We start from the raw sequence: 19,513 nt of genomic DNA on the forward strand, positions 1-19,513 counted from the left end.
CAACTTCTCAGTTTTATCCCGACTAGATGTGCAGTGACCCAGTTTGAATTCATAAAGGAAAATCACTTGGAATTGTGTATTCCCAACGGTGAACTTTTACATAGCCCTTATCAACAATACGGTGCCTCTTGTCTGACTTGACATTCCAACCTGTTTTTTGAACGTGTATAGAGTTTGTAACATAGTATGCGTGGCCTCAGTCCATCCATTGGTTGTATTATAGGGGGCGGTTTCCCACCAAAGGCAGATACATACATTTGAATCGCACCAATCCATTTATGGATTATCAACATTTAGAATCAATGATCTATCTTAGCTTGCGAATGTATTATAACTAGTTCACTTTCACACACACAAATGGCTCTGTTTATACACTGGGTGTTTCAGATAAAATATTCTGTTTTATAAGTCACAAATTGTTGGAGATAAAAGAATGTAACAAAAAATGAATTTTAAAAAATTTCGGGGGACATGTTGAACGGAGACCAGCTTGCCCCAGAAGGTCCGCTATCATCCCCCCCGATGGATGGGATTTACCTATAATTTTAAATAACTGAAGTTTTTACCTCATTGGAAGGAGAAACAAATTACTTTCGTAGGAACTTCTTTTATTTGATTCACCGCTTGAAAAGCACAGAGTAGAAAATAATAGAATAAAAAAAAATTATATAGAATGTCAGAGGGCGCATTGAGTGAGGTGATCTGCTTTCCTCACAGGACGTCCAATCGTAGGGCTTCGGGAGATGACCCAAAAATTTTTAAACGGCAAAACATGTAGTTATTTAGGTCATGTAAAAACACATAGAAAATAATCAACTCTTGTAGGAAAATATTTTTCATGTGGGTTAGAGTTTATGAAATAGTTACCTTTGAATTGTGAATTATTGCACAGTCTGATAAAGCTAACCAGATGATTAAATAGGGGCCATTTCGTAAACAGTGCCTCCCTCAAAAATCTTTTGCATAAAAATGTATTTGATAGCCCTGATCTTTTCATTGTTGTACCAAATCACATTACCATTTAAAATTTTCAGATACTCGTCATGGTTTCCATGATATGAGGCCTGTGAGGCAAGCAGAGCACTCTAATAATGCTTTCTATATATTTTCTATCTCACGTTTTATTTTTTCCTTTTACCTAAACCGTTTGCGAATCTGCAGGATTTCACAATTAATTAAATGGTGGCCATTTCGTAAGTGGTACAACAAATGAAAAAAAAAAAGTGTTCGTATATCTTTTTCAATGATGTAAAAAAAAAAATAACTTGCCATATAAAATTTTCGGAAGAGACTCTGTGGAGCAGGCAGAGGGCCCCTTTTTGATGCGTCCTCTGATATATTTGTTTAATTTTTTGTTACATCCTTGTATCTCCAACTATTTGTGATTTATAGAAAATGGTCGTTTGATCTGAAATATTCGGTGGAAAAATTGCATTTCTTACGTGAAAGCGAAGTGATTAGTGACAAAGCGTCGTTTGCGAAGGCTTCTAATTTTGCGACAATTGAAACCCAAAAAAACTTACGCTGATAATAATTATGAGCCGTGGTTACAAAGATATAGATACGGTAGTAAATTTATGACATGAGCAAATAATAGTTACAGACAGGGACGTTAGAACTTTCTGTGAAAGAGAAGGCAGGCAGGATTATTATCCGTATTATTATTAACTACTAAATATTTTTGCCTTTCATTCGAAGAAATTTCCTACCTCCTTGTCTGTAATTATTATTTGCTGGTGTCACACATTTGCAACTTTATCCGAAATTTGCAGTCAACACTAGGGTATTTTAATATAAAGGTAAGCAAGAAAGTTCTGTCGCTTTTTCATCAAACATCGATATGTCACCTAAGACGTACCTGGAAGATCAAGAAAAAAGTCCCCATCAACATCGACGACCTTCTGCCAACGTTCTGAAAGGCTATGGATTCCATCACGGTAGAACTTGGTGGGCCTTAAAGCAAAGAAGGTATCAAGTGCATTTTGCCTCTCTACTAGGAATTCGAACTGGCGTAATCTAAGGTGATTGTCCAAGGAATGGAATAAGTGATAATCGGACGGTTCAATGTCTGGGAAGTATGGCGGATGCAATAGTGTTTCCCATCCAAGGCGTAGAATGGTGTCCCGAGTCATCCTAGCAACGTGGGGCTTAGCGTTGTCCTGTAACAGGAGAACCCCTTTACGATTCAGAAGTGCTGGTTCCAGAGTTTTTCTTGAACACGGCTCAACTGCTGACAGTATACAGTTGCATTGATGCTCTGACCAGCTGGTAGCAGTTCCCGAAGCACGATGCCGCGAGGAGTCCACCAAACACACAGGAGGACCTTCTTCTAGTGTAGTGCTGGTTTTGGCTGTTTTTGAACTAGTTCATGGGATGCTAACCAATGATGACGGCTCCGTAGAGCTTCGTACAGGACCCACCTCTCATCACATGTCAACACTCTGTCCAGAAATAGCTCCTTCCTCAGACGAGACAACAAAGAAACAGGTGTCTGCTCACGTTGCCTTCTTGCCCGGAGTCAAATCATGTAGGATCCATCGTGATCGTGGAAAAAAAAAAAAGAAAAAAAGAAAATCGTGGAAAACAGAAAGGTAGTTTGAGTTCGTTATCTATCAATACAATTGGCGTACATTCTGCAGTTTTTACGATAGGTTTTTTATGCAATACTTTCGAACCTTGTTCGAATCCCATTGGATTTTATTTGTTTAAACTTTTCTGCTATTTTTGTCGTAAGTTTTGTTGTGTGTTTTATGTACTAGACGGTAGTTGACAACTTTCTAACTTAGCCAAGTCGTACAAACGTGAAGCCTTTTCTATATTTCCTTATATATATAATATAATATACACTGTCCCATAATTCTTGTGTGCAAAATTTAATTTCATAGTACTCAGCACTCGTAAAAGCTAGAACTGTGAAATTTGCAGGCAATTTAAAGAAAGGTCATAAGATTTGTTTGATAACAAAACGAGATCATGGGTGTTTTAGTCTGCGGAGTTAAAGGATCAAAAGTCAAAATGTGATTTTTTTCCATACGGAATTTCAATGTTAAATAGTAGTCTCACATTTTTCTGAATATCCATCTCCGGTAGCAAAAATGGGTAAATTCTGATCCGGAACAATGTGGTAATGAGAAATGTGGGCAATCGTGACACGGTGACCTCTAGCAGGTCATCTGTGACCGTTGCGGAAAAAGCTCCCTTTTCAACAGCTTATGATACAGAATTAATTAGGTTGAAGATAATGTTAAAAAGCATATGCATAAACGATCTACCGAACATCCTTTTTAGCAAAGCGAAGAGGTCAGCAATATCATCATAGGTCAAAGGTCACGTAGTTAAAATGTCATATTTGATATGGTAACAAGAAACTGTGACGTTGGAAATAATGATTTGAGCTGCCATAGAACACATACATAAAGATCCTTCCAAGGAGTGTGTATGGGCATAGGAAAAGGTCAACAATGTCATAAAAGGTCAAAGTTCACGTAGTTAAATTTTCATGTTTGATATGTAAGCAAGTATGGAACTGCAACGTTTGAAAAATGGTTTGAGCTACCATAAAATACCTGCTTAAGGGTCCGTCCAAAGGGTGTGTATGGGCATAGGAAGAAGGTCAACAATTTCATGAAAGGTTAAAATTTCATGTTCGATGTATTAGCAAATATGAAACTGTGACATTGGAAATAAGGATTTGAGCTGTCATAGAACACATGCAGAAAAGTCCTTCCAAGGGTGCACATGACCATAATGAAAAGGTCAATATTGCCATAAGGTGAAGAAGCCTAATTCATGTACTGCAGTCAATGGTATGTATCTGTTTCTGTGATGTTTAAAACAATGAATAGAACATAGTATGAGTTCCACCTTTTGTTAATTACTTACCTTTGCGAAACCATTCAAAATGTCTTTTTCTTATTGAAACATATTAATAGCTATTTACTACACAGAAATATTTGAAATATTGTCTTATCTGTACAACAAATACTGACGTTCTTTTAAACTGTAAATCTTTTTAGTATAGTGCAATTTATTCCACGTGACCTCCGTGATGTGCTAAACATAAAGTTTACTCTGTGTATAAGGGTCTTCGCGAACATTTTTTCAAAAGTGTCCGGAGTTATCTGTTCAACGACATGCTGTATCGATTGTCGAAGTTGTTCTAGTATTGCTGAAGGAGTTTTGTAAACTTCTTGCTTAAGAAATTCTCACAGAAAGAAGTCACAGAGGGTTAGATCAGGACTTCTAGCTGGCCACTCAACATCAAAACCCATACTTATTAAACGGTTTTCAAACCGTCCTCTTAAAATTTGTAATGTTGACCTAGTACGATGTGCTGGAGCACCATCCTATTGAAACCACATATCATTGTGTGGATCAAGATTTAAGCGATCAAGTTGAGGGAAAAGTAATTCTCGCAACATATTTGGTATGCAAGTTGATTAACGTTTCCTTCGAAGAAAAACGGCCCTATGACACTAATTGCTGGTAGTCCCATCCATACCATAATACCCCTTATCTGCATATCGTTTAATTCTTTCCGGCGGTGGACTAGGTGCCCAGAACTGTGCATGTGATGAAGACACCGTTCCATTTAAAAAATCTCAGCTTCATCTGACATAATTTGAAATAAAAACATGTGATTTTCATTTAATTTGTCTATCAACCAGTTACAAAATAAAATTCTGGTACCAAAATCATCATCTTGTAATTTATGTACAATCTTCATTCTGTACGCCTTAACCTCAAGCACACGCAATACCCTACTCAGCGAATCTCTTTTAACATTGAGTGCAATACTGCGGCGACGGATTGATTTTCTTGGTGAATTAAGCACAGAACGAACCATTTTGCGTTTAGTGCCCTCGGTAGAGATCCTTACAGGTCGTCCTGCCTTTCGTTGTCGCTGAGCAAGATGTTCCTTGCTAAAACAGTTATTCCGAAACTGTTTGCAAACACGAAGAATTTAGGTATTGCTTATTGTCACATCCCACTGTGCAAGCGCCTTTCTCCGCGTTTTTGTAACCGACTTCCTACTAAGAACGTAACACTCAAGCAAATCGGCACGTTGTTCCATTGTTAGAGTATCCATTGTGACTTACACAATTACACACACACACACACTTAAAAACACGTAGATCTATGAGTATAGGGAAAATAAGAAATACAACAGTTTTTATTTTCTTACACAATCACAGGACACACAAGATTCACTAATTCATTTAATATTAAGTTCAACTCCTCACTCTACTGCCACACTGTCTCTGTCCAACTAGATTATCATTCGTGTAACACCAAACCACCCTTCTGAACGAAACAGACTGATTATTTGACGTGAGCCCAGACCGTGTTTATGCTTCACTCGCGAAGGGGTGTAAATAAACGATAAGATTTCGTCTCTTCCTAAGCAATTTATTTCCAGTGGAGTTATTTTTATTTTCTTCTCAATTTCCTGGGTAAGCATCAAGGCAATATTACGGCTGCCATATTAGTTTTCATGAAAATACGGGACATCTTTGTTCTTCCCTCAAACTTCTCAACACAATGCATTGTTTGGAAACAGTTTATTTTCAATGCATTATCCTATTTCAATGGATATGCATACAAAAAAATAACGAACAATCTATAGTACAGTCTGCTCTCAGGAAATTTCTTTTTTTGGAGAACTCCTGAGTGATTTGCATTTACCTGTGATATTTTCAGTGGAATATGCTACCCAAATAATATGCTTTTTATAACCTAGGAAACAAAGGAAAATCGTGCACCTACTACAGGGCGCAAAATTTCAAAGTCAGACATACTCGCCAATCCAAAAATGTTGGTCGCCAGTATCTCTCAACGTATAAATTATGAGGTCTCCATCCCCCCTCCCTCCCAAGGCCTTTGATTTGACTTAAAAAGAGATTACACCAGGGTATAACATTTCAAAACCAGACTCAGGATAATCAATTTTGAATTGGACAACTCATATACATATTTAAAATGATTGAGGGTGGGGAAAAAAGGACGAATTACAACGCTTGTGAAGACTTCACATTTCGTGTTTTCTCAGTAGCAATTACCTTTGTGCGAAACAGAAACTGAGCAGCCCTGAAAGATTAAGTAGAAATCATTTCTACTGAACACTGGCCGCCAGCTCTGAATTTCCAGTCGCCAATGGCGACCTGGCGACCGGAAATTTTGCGCCTGACCTACTATGTCCTAGAATGTCCTGAACACAATAATGCGCATTCTATAAAAACTTATTAAAATTACATATTCATGTTATGTAAAAAGAAAAGGTTTTCCGAGTCAAGAAAAATGAGCCGAGAGCTTACTTTCAAACATTATATGAATTCAATTTAACATTTCGCATAGTTCCATATCAGCAATACACGAAAAACGAACCCTTCGTGATATTTGACCCCTTATGACCATCCAAATTTTCATTTTTGTTGAAACGAAACCTTCAATAATCATTTAACGCATGTTTTCAGTGGCATCTGTGGTTGGATTAATGTTGTACTATAAGATGTTGAAAGCAGAACAATTCCCACAAAGGTCACAGTTTCCCATTTTCCTAATAAAATATTCCTAGTTTTAAATACCATACCAACTAAATCAGTTTTCAAACATTGCTGTCTCATACTTGCCAATATACGAACTATGAACATCTTATTTCATGGACTTTGACCTTTTCTTAAGCATGTATTCTACGGCCACTTTTCTGCATGTATTCTATGACAGGTCAAATCACTTTTCAAACGTCGCATTTTCATACTTGCTAATACATCAACTATGATGTTTAACTGCGTGATCTTTGAACTTTTATGATATTGTTGACCTTTTTCCTATGCCAATACACACCAATTGGAAATAACTTTATGCATATCTTCTATGGCAGCTCAAATCCTTATTTCCAATGTCACAGTTTCGTACTTGCTAATACATCAAACATGAAATTTTAACTGCGTGACCTTTGACATTTAATGACATTGTTGACCTTTTTCCTGTCCCCATACACACCCGTAGGAAGGACCCTTAAGCAGGTATTTTATGGTAGCTCAAACCATTTTTCAAACGTTGCAGTTCCATACTTGCTTACATATCAAACATGAAAATTTAACTACGTGAACTTTGACCTTTTATGACATTGTTGACCTTTTCCTATGCCCATACACACTCCTTGGAAGGATCTTTATGTATGTGTTCTATGGCAGCTCAAATCATTATTTCCAACGTCACAGTTTCTTGTTACCATATCAAATATGACATTTTAACTACGTGACCTTTGACCTATGATGATATTGCTGACCTCTTCGCTTTGCTAAAAAGGATGTTCGGTAGATCGTTTATGCATATGCTTTTTAACATTATCTTCAACCTAATTAATTCTGTATCATAAGCTGTTGAAAAGGGAGCTTTTTCCGCAACGGTCACAGATGACCTGCTAGAGGTCACCGTGTCACGATTGCCCACATTTCTCATTACCACATTATTTCGGATTAGAATTTACCAATTTTTGCTACCGGAGATGGATATTCAGAAAAATGTGAGACTACTATTTAACATTGAAATCCCGTAAGGAAAAAATCACATTTTGACTTTTGACCCTGTAACTCCGCAGACTAAAACACCCATGATCTCGTTTTGTTATCAAACAAATCTTATGACCTTTCTTTAAATTGCCTGCAAATTTCACAGTTCTAGCTTTTATGAGTGCTGAGTACTATGAAATTAAAGTTTACACACGACTTATGGGACAGTCAGTATATATATATATTTAGTGCAAGTCACTTCTTACAGTTTTCCATAAGATTTTCGTAAACCTGAAAATAAAAATCAGTTTGTCTTCAGGAAAATTATTATCAGCCATAATGTCTCCATCAATATTAGAACGTAGTTCATTATTGTCAAAATATAATATCCTCAGTTTTATTCCTCTACTCAAATTTGACGGATATAACCTTTTTTTTATTTCCCACACTGATCGCCATGAAGAAACACAATAATTGATAGCTAAAAAATAGTCTCTTTATTTGGATCCAGTATCATAGGAATAAATTATATTTCTACCTTTATATTAATGGTAAAAGGGAAAGCTGTAGAAATCCATATAACTACTAATTTTAATTCTGATTTTCTTGGATCAGAAATTGCAGTATAAAGAGAGAATGCTGTCATGTGGATTCAGCATCTGACGGACAGATTCCACCTTCGACCTTATCCCTCTGTTGCAACCGGAAGTTATGGATCTATCACTTTCGGTTTTAATACCAAAATACATAATTTGAAGATCTACTGTTGTTTCACAATACGGAACACGAATCATTTGTTCATTGAAGAGGGAAATTTAAACTGGATAATAATTGGTCAGTTAATAACACTAATAGGACTAGAAAATATTAAACTCTGTAACGAATTTCTAAGAAACTGGCTAATTATTACCAATACTACTACTACTGTTTCTATACTCGCCTTTGCTGTCTATTTGACCCAAGAGGACTTAACCTAAAAAGTAAGAAACTTTTGCCGTAGTTGTTGTTGTCATTTTAATAAACCCTACACCAATTCATATTTATAAATTTCTTTGTTATTTCATTTGGAATAAAAATTAATCAGCCTATTCAAGTGTCTTTTTTCGTGTGTGCTGGTACTTATTATTATTATTATTATTATTATTATTATTATTATTATTATTATTATTATTATTATTATTATTATTATTATTATTATTATTATTGTACGCGTCTTTGACGTGGGAGACTCGGGTTCGATTCACGGCGGGAGCTCATGTGGTTCGAAGCCCACGATAATCTGTAGGTCCACGTCTCATATAGCCACGCTGCTGAAAAGGACGCTAAACTTATAATCAAATCAAATTAGATTTATGTACGGAACAGAAAAAAAAAAGGTTCGAGGTTACTAAAATTAGGGAAACTTTTTATTTCTTCACAGTTCGTTGATTCACCTGTGAACTTTATATTGTCTTGGTGCATCAAAACAATTTTAGACTGGTTTTCGCGGCGATCTCATTTCTTTTCACTTAACCCTTCAACGCCCAATGCCACACAGGTTACACTAATTTAGAGGTCCCTTCTTCCTTGTACAGTATGTCGACTTCGAAACTTTTTTGTGTGGTGATGCAACATACATAGGTAGGTAGCTGGTACTATTGTGGTTCACTAGAACCCATTGGTAGACGATTGGTGAACAAGAAGATGCCTTCAAAGTAGTGTCACCTGCAGGTGACGCTGGGCGTTGACGGTTATAGCCTTAATAGTTCTTAATAGTATACTCCAGTCACGTATCACCTTTTGCTAGAAAGTCTATCATAAGAATGCCCTCAGAGTTCTATAAAGCCCTGGCCGTCACCTTATCCTGAACAATCACATATGGTTATTTTGGGAGCGTAGATTAGATATGTTTTTTACTCCCTTTAAACATGTTTTGTTTCAGGCTCAAAGTGATGAATGTAAGTAATATCTTCAATTAAAATTTTTACTAAAACCTGCTTGTATCCTCTTCATGAAGATAAATTAGGTGATCACAAGCGAGCACTCTCTCACATTTTCCTGTGGAAAAGTTTGTCCTGGTAGATATCAAAATAAGTTGGGCCACACTTCGACACTATTTGATATACCTTAGCTCCTGCTCAGGGCTGTTTCAACTCTGAGGGGAGAGGGGAAGAAGTATATCTGGAAAAAAACACTGAACTCGCTGAAGATTGTGCTCAGCATTCAGATTTTGGAATCTGTCTCGTCAATATTTTCTTCATGCTCTGCTCAATTTGTATCTTCAACACTTCCTCATAGGGTGTTGTAATCTCTTATGCGAAATGCCTATAATTTCTATAACACACCAAAGGTTTGATTCTGCAATACTATGTTATGGATGGCATCAGTGTTTTTTGGGTCATTATTGCTGAAGTGAGATGTTCATCATCAATGAACGTCTGATATTTTTAAAAATCTGCAGCTCAGTTCACCACAGTAGCATTAGAAGTTACACAGTTCCTCAACGATTGACATACGTATACCAAGATGGATTTTTGGGGTCATATCCTTCTAGTAAAACTCAGTAACAGCTCGATTTTTCGTCCGCTGTCTCTTAGGCATGTCTATTCGTAGGGTCATTCTGTCGCTTTACGGGGCTTGCAGCATACGTAAATTGTAGGGCCAATTATGTGAGAATTCGGTAAATTTATTTATTTATTTATTTATTTATTTGTTTATTTATTTTTGTTAGCTTGAACTGTCTATATCAATTACTGTGTATGTCGCTAAATATTTAACTCAGACAATGATAATAATAATAATAATAATGCCCACTTAATAACATTACAATATAGTACTTGGTATATGTTAAACAGCATGTGCTACCTTTTGTATGTCATTAGATCAATTTCGAATTATAACAAACTTGATATAAGGATAGGTTTTGTTTTCGTTTTTATCTTTATAGAAAAACTGGAAGGTTTGTGAAGCTATATAACTTTGATTTCACTTTTGATCCTCTTGGATCATAAACTGTAATAGATTGAGAAAATTCTTCCTTGTGGATTCAGCGTGTGAAAAACAGGTTCAATCTTCGACCTTATCTCTGTAATGCAAACGCTGCCACTTCCGTTTTTAATATTAAAACCCATAGTTTACAAATATACCGTTGTTTCCCAATACGCAACTCAATCCATTTGTTCATTAAAAAATTAACTGAACAATAATTAAAGTTGTCAGTTAATAGTACTAGTAGGACTCGAAAATATTAATTTTACAGGTATTATTGATTTATTAAAAAAAATATATATTTCCATTATCTCTAGTACTGCTTTTATAGTCACACTGAATTGTTTATTTGGCCCAAGAGTGCCTAGCCTTAAAATAAAGGAATTTCTCATCATAATCGTCGTAGTCTTCTTTTTAGATTACACTAATTCATATTTGTGGATTTCTTTATTATTTCACTTGAGTTCATTCAAGCGTTATTGCTTTTTGTATGTTGTTATGTATTTATAATTATTTGTTTCGAAAACTACGTTCCCCAGACGCAGCAGTGACATAAATGGTGAGGCTACTGTTACATGATATTAAGATCAGTAACCAGCATGGGCGCCCGAAGAAAATTTACTAAGGGGCCTATCTCCATGGTTTAATATACGTAGTTTGCTATATCACGTGTACATTTTCGTGAGCTATTGGGGGTGGCCCCTCTGTCCCCCTTTGGGCGCCCATGGTAATTAGCCTTGTAGCATTCGGTTCGACAATGTTTGGAGTGATCGCTTCAGTCTTAACGTAACATAATAAGTTATTGGTGAAGTCGTTTGTGAAACCCTTATTATATACATTATTTTATTTTATTGAATATAAGACAACCAGATTTAGAGCTCAATAGTCTAGAAATCCTTATCTAGTACACATGAAGTTTCTAACAAATTTTCGCAATGTTGAAGTTTAAATTTGCAATGCATCACACTTGTCTTTAACGTGGCCTATGCTAACTTTATGAGTACGTTTCACAATATTAATGGTGAAACTTAAAAAAGTGCCTACGTCGGACCAATATAGCGCGGAGTCGGGTAAATGCTATCCTTGGTCCATCCACGGGATGGCTCTGCTTAGTCAAATTACAGTCTTTCAGAACCTGCAAAACACTATCCACAGATGCAACAGATGAATTATTTAATACTTGACACCAGAGATCCAAAAGAATTCCATCAAAGATCGCAAACGATTCCGTTTAGTGGCAACCTAGGAATAAAGTAGGTTCTTTTTTTAGTATATTAAATATTTCTGCAGAATCCTTGGTCAGTCTATCAAGAATCAAGTTAACAAGACGTCCTTGGCAAATGCGCTAAGATTCTACCACAGCGCGAAAGTCAATATATTTCCACCGAATATACAGTATAGGTTGGTTTAGTTTAAATTTTAAAAATAAGGGACTATAATTTACAACTTCTTGCTGTCAAAAATATTAATTATTAGACTATAATTAAATAATTCGCGGAGTTTATTGACACGTATCAAGGAGCACCAGAAAATACCGGTACAAAGTTCACGATCTATTGATTTCAACTGAATCAGGGCAGCAGCAATGACTGTGGGACTGAAACATGAAAAAGAACGGAGAAAGATTAAGAACTGGAAGTTCAACTGTTTGGCATAACGTTCGAATACTTATAAATAAAGGAGAATCAGTGTGGGAATTGAATATTTTCCCCAGGAAAGATATATACGCCCAGTAATCACATGTTATATTTATGCCATTACAAACCACCCCTTCGCGTGGTGTACACGTGTAACTAGTACTTTATAACGTATGGTTGTACTGAGTTTGACGGGCAAACATACACCTACTGTATGTATAGTGACACGTGTAACACATGAAGAAGTAGTTTGTGTGTCTTGATACTTAATTAATGTTGAAACCAAAATTACATTACTACATTTCTACCACTCCGGTTGTAGTAGAGAGATTAGACTGAAGACGGAAAATATTATTGGGACGCTTCACTAATTGCAGAAAATAACTTCTTGCTATCTATGACCGCTTTTATTCTATAGGGATGACTGTTAAAATCGGAAGTGGACAATTTTCTGCTAGAGGAAACCGCTTTGTGCTATCTATTACGGGTTTTAATTCTATAGCGAATAACATTAAACCCGAAAGTGGACTATATCTGAAACTTCCGATTTCAATAGGGTTAAAACAAGATATTTTCTATTCTTAGGACGCTAGCTTGATTTTTAAATAAAACGTTTATCGCTATCTCTTATCATTTTTGGCCTGTATAGATCAATACTGAAACTGGAAATTGTAGTGGACTTGTACTGCTTCCAGTTTTAGTATAGAGCAAAGAATATAGATGAAGTATACTCTTGTAATGTTTAATCGATAGCAGCAAACCGCTTCCCTATTTGCACATCTTACCGCGTTTGGTCTATAGTGATCAAAGTAAAAACCGGTAATTGTTCATTTTTATTACCGGTTTTATTATTGCCTAAGTAATCGAACTGTATTCCTAACTTTTAACATACTGCTTACTAAACAAATTTGGTGGTAATGCATCAAGTGATCCTTCAGATGTTTTCATCTTGTGAACGAACGGAGACACGGACTGTGTAAATACGTAACGAAGTTTTGATAAACCAGTCTCCGTAACAAGATTGTTCCTAATTGTAATACTTCCGTCTGCAAAATAAAAGTCTTTCCTGTTTCTTTCTTCCTGAAGATTCAAAAGCGTTCTAGAAGGTGGAAAGTTAACCGTACCATGGATGAAAAGTTTCTTCTTCAAGTGAGCACATATTTTTGTCAGGGTGAAATTCCTAACATTCCCCCGTCAATGCACACACTTGTAAGAATAAACGCTTTAACACTATAGTGACAATTTAGTAGCATCTATGAAACTTTTAAAAGAACAACAAACGCTCAGAATATTCATTTTCTTGGTGTTTAGGAAATCTTCGGATACAAACGGTAATATCATTTGGCGACTTTCTAAAGTATGACTTCTTCTGAAGAAATTAGAAGGAAATTAATCCTAAAATCAAAAACTGTAAACTAAGAAGAGCAGAAGATGTTACTTAAAAAAATAAGCAAAAGCACCCAGTGGGATTTCAACCAGGTTCAAAAGTTTTGAGTTCCAATAGAAACAAAGATCTAAACACGCACGACTACCGAAACATAATCTAAAAGTACCGTTCCGTTGTATTGATAGAAGTGAAACTCCTTAAAATCGTATTTATTTTTTCACAATTTTCTTTCGGTCAAAAGCTTGGGTTTTTAACAGTGACGTTTTCTGCATTTGCCAAGGTACTATTTTGTTCTGAAACTAACTTTACATTAAGTAATGAAAGAGAATCTCAATACTTAAAACAGGAAACAAGAAGGTGTGTTGGAAAGGCGTCACTGCTCTTTCTTATTACTTCCACTGCTCTCTTATTAAGTTTAAGCGCGCTGTCGCCAAACTCACTATTTTAAGGAACTTAGAAAAAATCAAGTGCGCAAATATATTTTGGAGAAGTGTACATCGTGCACCTACTCCCTTGTCAGCAGTAGTACAAACTCATAATTACACTACCATCTCATATGGAGAGGGGGTGAAAATAGTACTGAGAAAATACGGATAACATACGTTGAACGTGATCCGGGATATCCACCTAAGAAAATTTCGTAGATTTTGGAGAGCAATAGAACTTCCTCCCCAGGCCATCCCTTGAAATCATCATTAGCTCACACAACTCCGAAAATATAACAACAGTGAATTTAATATAGCAATGTGACCTGAGGTATTGCTGTCTTCTTTCCAAGGCTGTCTCCTCCACTAAGGATTGAACCAGAAATCACGTGTATTGGTAGTATGCGTTAACCTTTCTCCTTTAAAAAGAGAATTTGCTTGTTTAACCAAAGTGATAGCAGATTTTACAGTGTGTTTGAATGAAACGACAGAATTTATTACATATTTTAACACACAGTATTGTTTTAATTTATATATATATATATATATATATATATATATATATATATATATATATATATATATATATATATATATATGTGTGTGTGTGTGTGTGTGTGTGAGTGTGTGAGAGAGAGAGAGAGAGAGAGATACACTCTGTCTTGAAAGGTCCATAATACTGCGCTCAGTAAGATACCTTACTCTTAGTAAAATTGAAAAGTCTGTTGTTGTTGTTTTTTTTTTTTTTTATTTCCAAAACGAAACAACTGAACACAGAAACCAAGGATGACGTGAACAGCGTACCCAAGTGGTGATATGATATAAAATCTTAATGTATTAAAACTAACCTGATATTTGGTTTGAACTGTTTTAGAACCGGAGAGAGCCTGGATAAAGACTGAAGAAGGGATTTTTCCGTTTAAAACTAGACAGCTTCATTATGAACAGAATTTTGAAGTAAAATAAATAAATAAATAAATAAAAGACTTGTCAAAAATTAATGGTGTCTCTTAAAAAAAAAAAAAAAAAAAAAAAAAAAAACTGGGAAGTCGTGCTTTTACTGAAAGAATGTCTGGAATTCGATAATATTGATATAGTTACTCTAGGCTAATGGGAATTTGTGCTTACCGATTACATTCAATATACGCCTTGTAGTGGCAAGCATGTCGTTTGGAATACTCCTCCGAAAGGGCGCTTCCTTACAGGCTTCCGTATGACCATTGTCATTGGTTAGAAACAAATTGGTTCCCTCTACTTTTTCGTTAATTGCCTGTTAAATGTTGAAACTTCACTGAATCTGAAGCAGACACGTACAGGAAAAAAAAAAAAAAAAAAGTGGGTCCGTGGAATCTTCCTCAAAGAAAGGCTCCCTGTCTTACAGCTGTGCATTGTGTTTTTGAGCAATTTTCCTCCTTCAGGGAAGGCCACCTGGAAAGCAGAAAGCAATTCCACATGCGTCAATGATCCTTGCATCACGTTCAATAAACCTTTATTCATATGTATGTCACCAAAGTTTACTAGTTTGTGAAGTTCTAAATTTTAATATCAATGATCGCATGTTGTAAGAGAAATGTGTTTTGAATGTATAATAATTTATGAGTGATTAGGGATGGGCACGCGAGTTTTCATTGAAACTCGACTTGACTCGAAACATACATCTCTGAGCTCGACTCTAGAATTCGGCTCGAGAATTTGACTCGAGTTTCGAGTCGAATCGAGCCAAAACGAGCCAAATGCTGTGTGTAGTTTCAAGTACTTTCTTCAAGTATCCTACATAGACAATATGATTATTATCAATGATATTACTACTACCATAACATTATTATTATTATTATAACACCGTGTATAAACATGAAAGATAGGTGGTTTGTATAAGAATACTAATAACTAGTTGACTGCTGACCTCGATAGTCGTGAAGTCTAGGAGGCAAGGACATCGTTCACGAGGTTCTGGGTTTGAGTTCCGGAGGAGCAAGTATCCGGGCTCGAACCAAAAATCGTTAAAAGTTAGAGGGCGCCGTCCACACATGTTCAGAACTGCTTGTTTCGGGTTTAGGGTTCTCAACGGCTCGAGCGGTTCGGCTCACAGCTCATTTCCTATCGAGCCGAGTCAACAGCTCACCCACCCAAACCTACACGGGTTGGGCTTCTGCTTCGGCTCAAAACTTTAACCGTACAGGTCTCAGCCTTGGTGGTGAGAACTATAGTATATACTTACATTAGTGCTCACGACATTTGAGGCTATCTCGTTATAGGCTAAGTCCATTGTCGCATCATTGTTAATCGAGACGAGGCGAGATGCGAGCAGTATCTCACCTCGTGACCAACACAAAGTATTCCACATTACTGCTTACATTTCTCATACCTTTCCAGTCTAATCAGGCAATGATTTCATTACGAGTTAAAACGAGCGAGCCATTTTACAAACTCGACCTCAAAAGTGACTTGGCTCGGAACTCGACTCGAAAAAATTACCTTTGACTCGTCTCGAAACTCGATTCGAATTCGCTTCGAGTTGAGTTTAGCTCGACTCGTGCCCATCCCTATGAGTGATAGTTGCTGCTGTAATCGTGGCAATAAATGTAGATATTGGAACAAGACTATCACGCAGCTACAGTATTATTTTTTAACGTATGAGCTGATAGCACTACTTGCACTCAAATAGAAGAGAGAACCTGCTTGTTGACCAGGGCCACAAGAAAAAATCTCTACAATATGGGTATGTATATGTGAATGACTAAAACATCCAACACACGCACACACAAGCATCCTCTTAACATGGGTAAAAGCTGAACATATTGTTTTGTTTCTTTCCTCCTTTATCTGATTATTATTATTATTATTATTATTATTATTATTATTATTATTATTATTATGCATTGTTTCTTGGACAATGTGGAACTGAAGACTTCATGGTACGAGAAGTTGCCTGCAGCACTTTATGTAGCTAGTAATTTTCATCATTCCTCTTCATCAGCAGGATTTTAGGCCTCCTACACTTCACATGAAAAAGAAAAAAAAACTTCTTAATTCATTTAATCGTCTCAATGCTGCGAAGCCATGCAGTTTTCATAATTAATTAAAATGGTAATTAGTAGTAGTAAGTAGCAGTACTTTTAACACAAATAACTGCAGTTAAGTATGTAATATCAAATAAAACTTACTGTTGTCTGGTACAGTTCTGATAATTTTTACAAAATTGTTACGAATCTTTTTTTTTTTTTTTTTTTTTTTTATCGAAGGGAGAATGTAAATTCACTTCTTTATTAATCATTTCAACTCAGAAAGTAAAGATTGTTGGTGAAATTGAGAAAACTGTACGCTATTTTCTTTTTCCTCTGTTTTTCTTTTCTTTATTTCTTTTATTATGAATGCCAAAAGATTGTTGGTGAAATTGAGAAAACTGTACGCTATTTTCTTTTTCCTCTGTTTTTCTTTTCTTTATTTCTTTTATTATGAATGCCATTGAGAATTCTTTTATGAAGGAGTTAAGTCTACTGTCATTCTTGATTGATTTCAACCCCAAGCAATAGGAATTGTGGGAAAGACTTAAGCAACAGGTACACCGTAACGTAAATAATTTTTATGACATTTATCGTGGTCACTTAGATAAAAATTTCAATTTTATCGCTAAAAACGAAGGTAAGAAACCTACAGCTTTCTGTAGGTATATGAAGCTTTCTTTCCTTAGCTTGTAACAGTAAACTTTAAGTGTTTACCGATGTAATTCCCCTCGAGATCTGCCACTGCATGTAATTTAATTTAAAATTAAAGAAGAGGGATAAATTCTTGACTCCTCACTCTTGACTGACTTGCAACCCAAACAACTGTAGTAATTGTGAATCTTCAGAATGAATATGATACTGGCAGAAATACCCATTTTTCGCACGGGGTATGAAATACCCAGGTTTATGCAATATACAATATTTGAAAGTAAAGAAATTAGTGCAATAAATAAATAAAGAAAGAAAGAAAAGTAACGCCTTAGTTGCCACTGTTAATTCCCGTCCAGCTGAGATGTTCCTTCCTACCTAAACTTGGATTTAAATATCATACTGTCATCAATTGCCGTACCGATCCCAAAAACTATGAATTCGACACTAATATGTGGTCATTTTGGATGTCTTTTCACAAAACACACACAAACCCACATACCTCATGATGATTGAGCTAAACTTGAACGGCATCGGGCGCGTGACTTAGTTACCTCAGCGACTCCGAAAACTATGTATTTGACACTAATATCTTCTTCATTTATGCATACATTGTTTTTTTCGACCATCTGCCAGTCGCCCCAAACCGAAAATTGAAAAGAACTTCCTATGTAATTAGATTTGATTTAAGATATATCTGTATAAAATTTGGTAGCTTAAGGTGACTTTTCTATGCAGAAATGCAATGACAAATGCATATTTTATTAAAATATTTCCAAAAAGTGTAATATCTTTTTTACGAAAGTTATCCCGAACATATTTTTTAATTGGGAGGTTAATTTAACCCTCACTGAAGTAAATTCTTCCCTGGTCGTGACTGATTTGAAGTTCAGTCAACCTCAAAGAACATAGCAGTGTGGTATAAAAATTGAATATTTTTACAAAAAATACCACGTAAGTTCTTTTAAGAAAGTATCTGGGAGAAGACAGTAAATTTACTCCTTCATTTTTAATTTATTTTAAACCCAAGCAATGATATACCATATAGTGCACTAAAACCAAATATTTCTTACTTCCAATATACGAAACCCAGTCAAATCAGATTTACTTGATCCTAAATTCAAAAAACTACCCAGAAGCTATGAACTGAATTTAAAAATCTTTTATAGTTTGTTTATCTATATCATTATAGTTTGTTTATCATTTGTTGTATTGTTACTTCGCGATTTCAGTGTATATCTTTTGCCACAAATTTTGAAATGAATATTATATGTATGTATATGTTGCTTGCAGGGGAAGCGAAATGCGGACGAGGATGACGATGATGATGATCCACCACCTCCTCCACCTCCTGGTTCACCACCACCGTCAGTAAGATATGCAGCTCAATCTAGTCAGTTGTATTCAACTGCGAACTATGTGTATCCGCAAGGATCTTTTGCAGGTGAGCTTTTGCGTACAACAGAAGATATAATGGACCATCTTAGGACTATTTACTCACCAATAGTCGTGATATAGTGATACGTATCTCTTAATCAATCGTTGCTAAAATAAAAAGAAGAGAGAGAACTTCCTTGAAGTTTTTCTTCAGTACAAGTAAATTTTATATATATGGATGTGTGACTGGCTTATTTCACACTTTTCGTTATAAACGAAACATCTAAGGTGTGATATTGTTTGTTGAACTTGTTAGATATAGAAACATAAAAGGTGACTAGTAAGAAATAATGTTCTAGTTTATTTCATCTTAACCTCAATTCCCCGCTTGATTTCATTTTAATTAAATGACAAAATTTGGGTCATCGGAAGATAAAGCCTGTTAGGTATAAATCAAATAACAATAACAGTGTCATTATTCTCAGATCATTAAAATATAAGACTTAATTTATTCCTGATTATTACAGTTTTCAAGATAGTGGTAAGTCAAGAA

At 35.6% G+C, this 19,513-nt stretch overlaps 1 protein-coding gene across 1 annotated transcript in view; it reads left to right on the plus strand.

Annotated features, from left to right (window-relative positions):
• Positions 1-19,513, plus strand: part of LOC145678505 (uncharacterized) — a 393,685-nt gene that overhangs the window by 350,442 nt on the left and 23,730 nt on the right. Inside the window, exon 14 of the mRNA XM_081748725.1 lies at positions 18,877-19,027. Coding sequence (XP_081604851.1) covers positions 18,877-19,027 — 151 coding nt within the window. The remainder of the gene's footprint in view (positions 1-18,876; positions 19,028-19,513) is intronic.

The sequence above is a fragment of the Thermobia domestica genome, chromosome 2 (assembly GCF_964235325.1).
Source record: "Thermobia domestica chromosome 2, izTheDome1.hap1.1, whole genome shotgun sequence".
Taxonomy (NCBI): Eukaryota; Metazoa; Arthropoda; class Insecta; order Zygentoma; family Lepismatidae; genus Thermobia; species Thermobia domestica.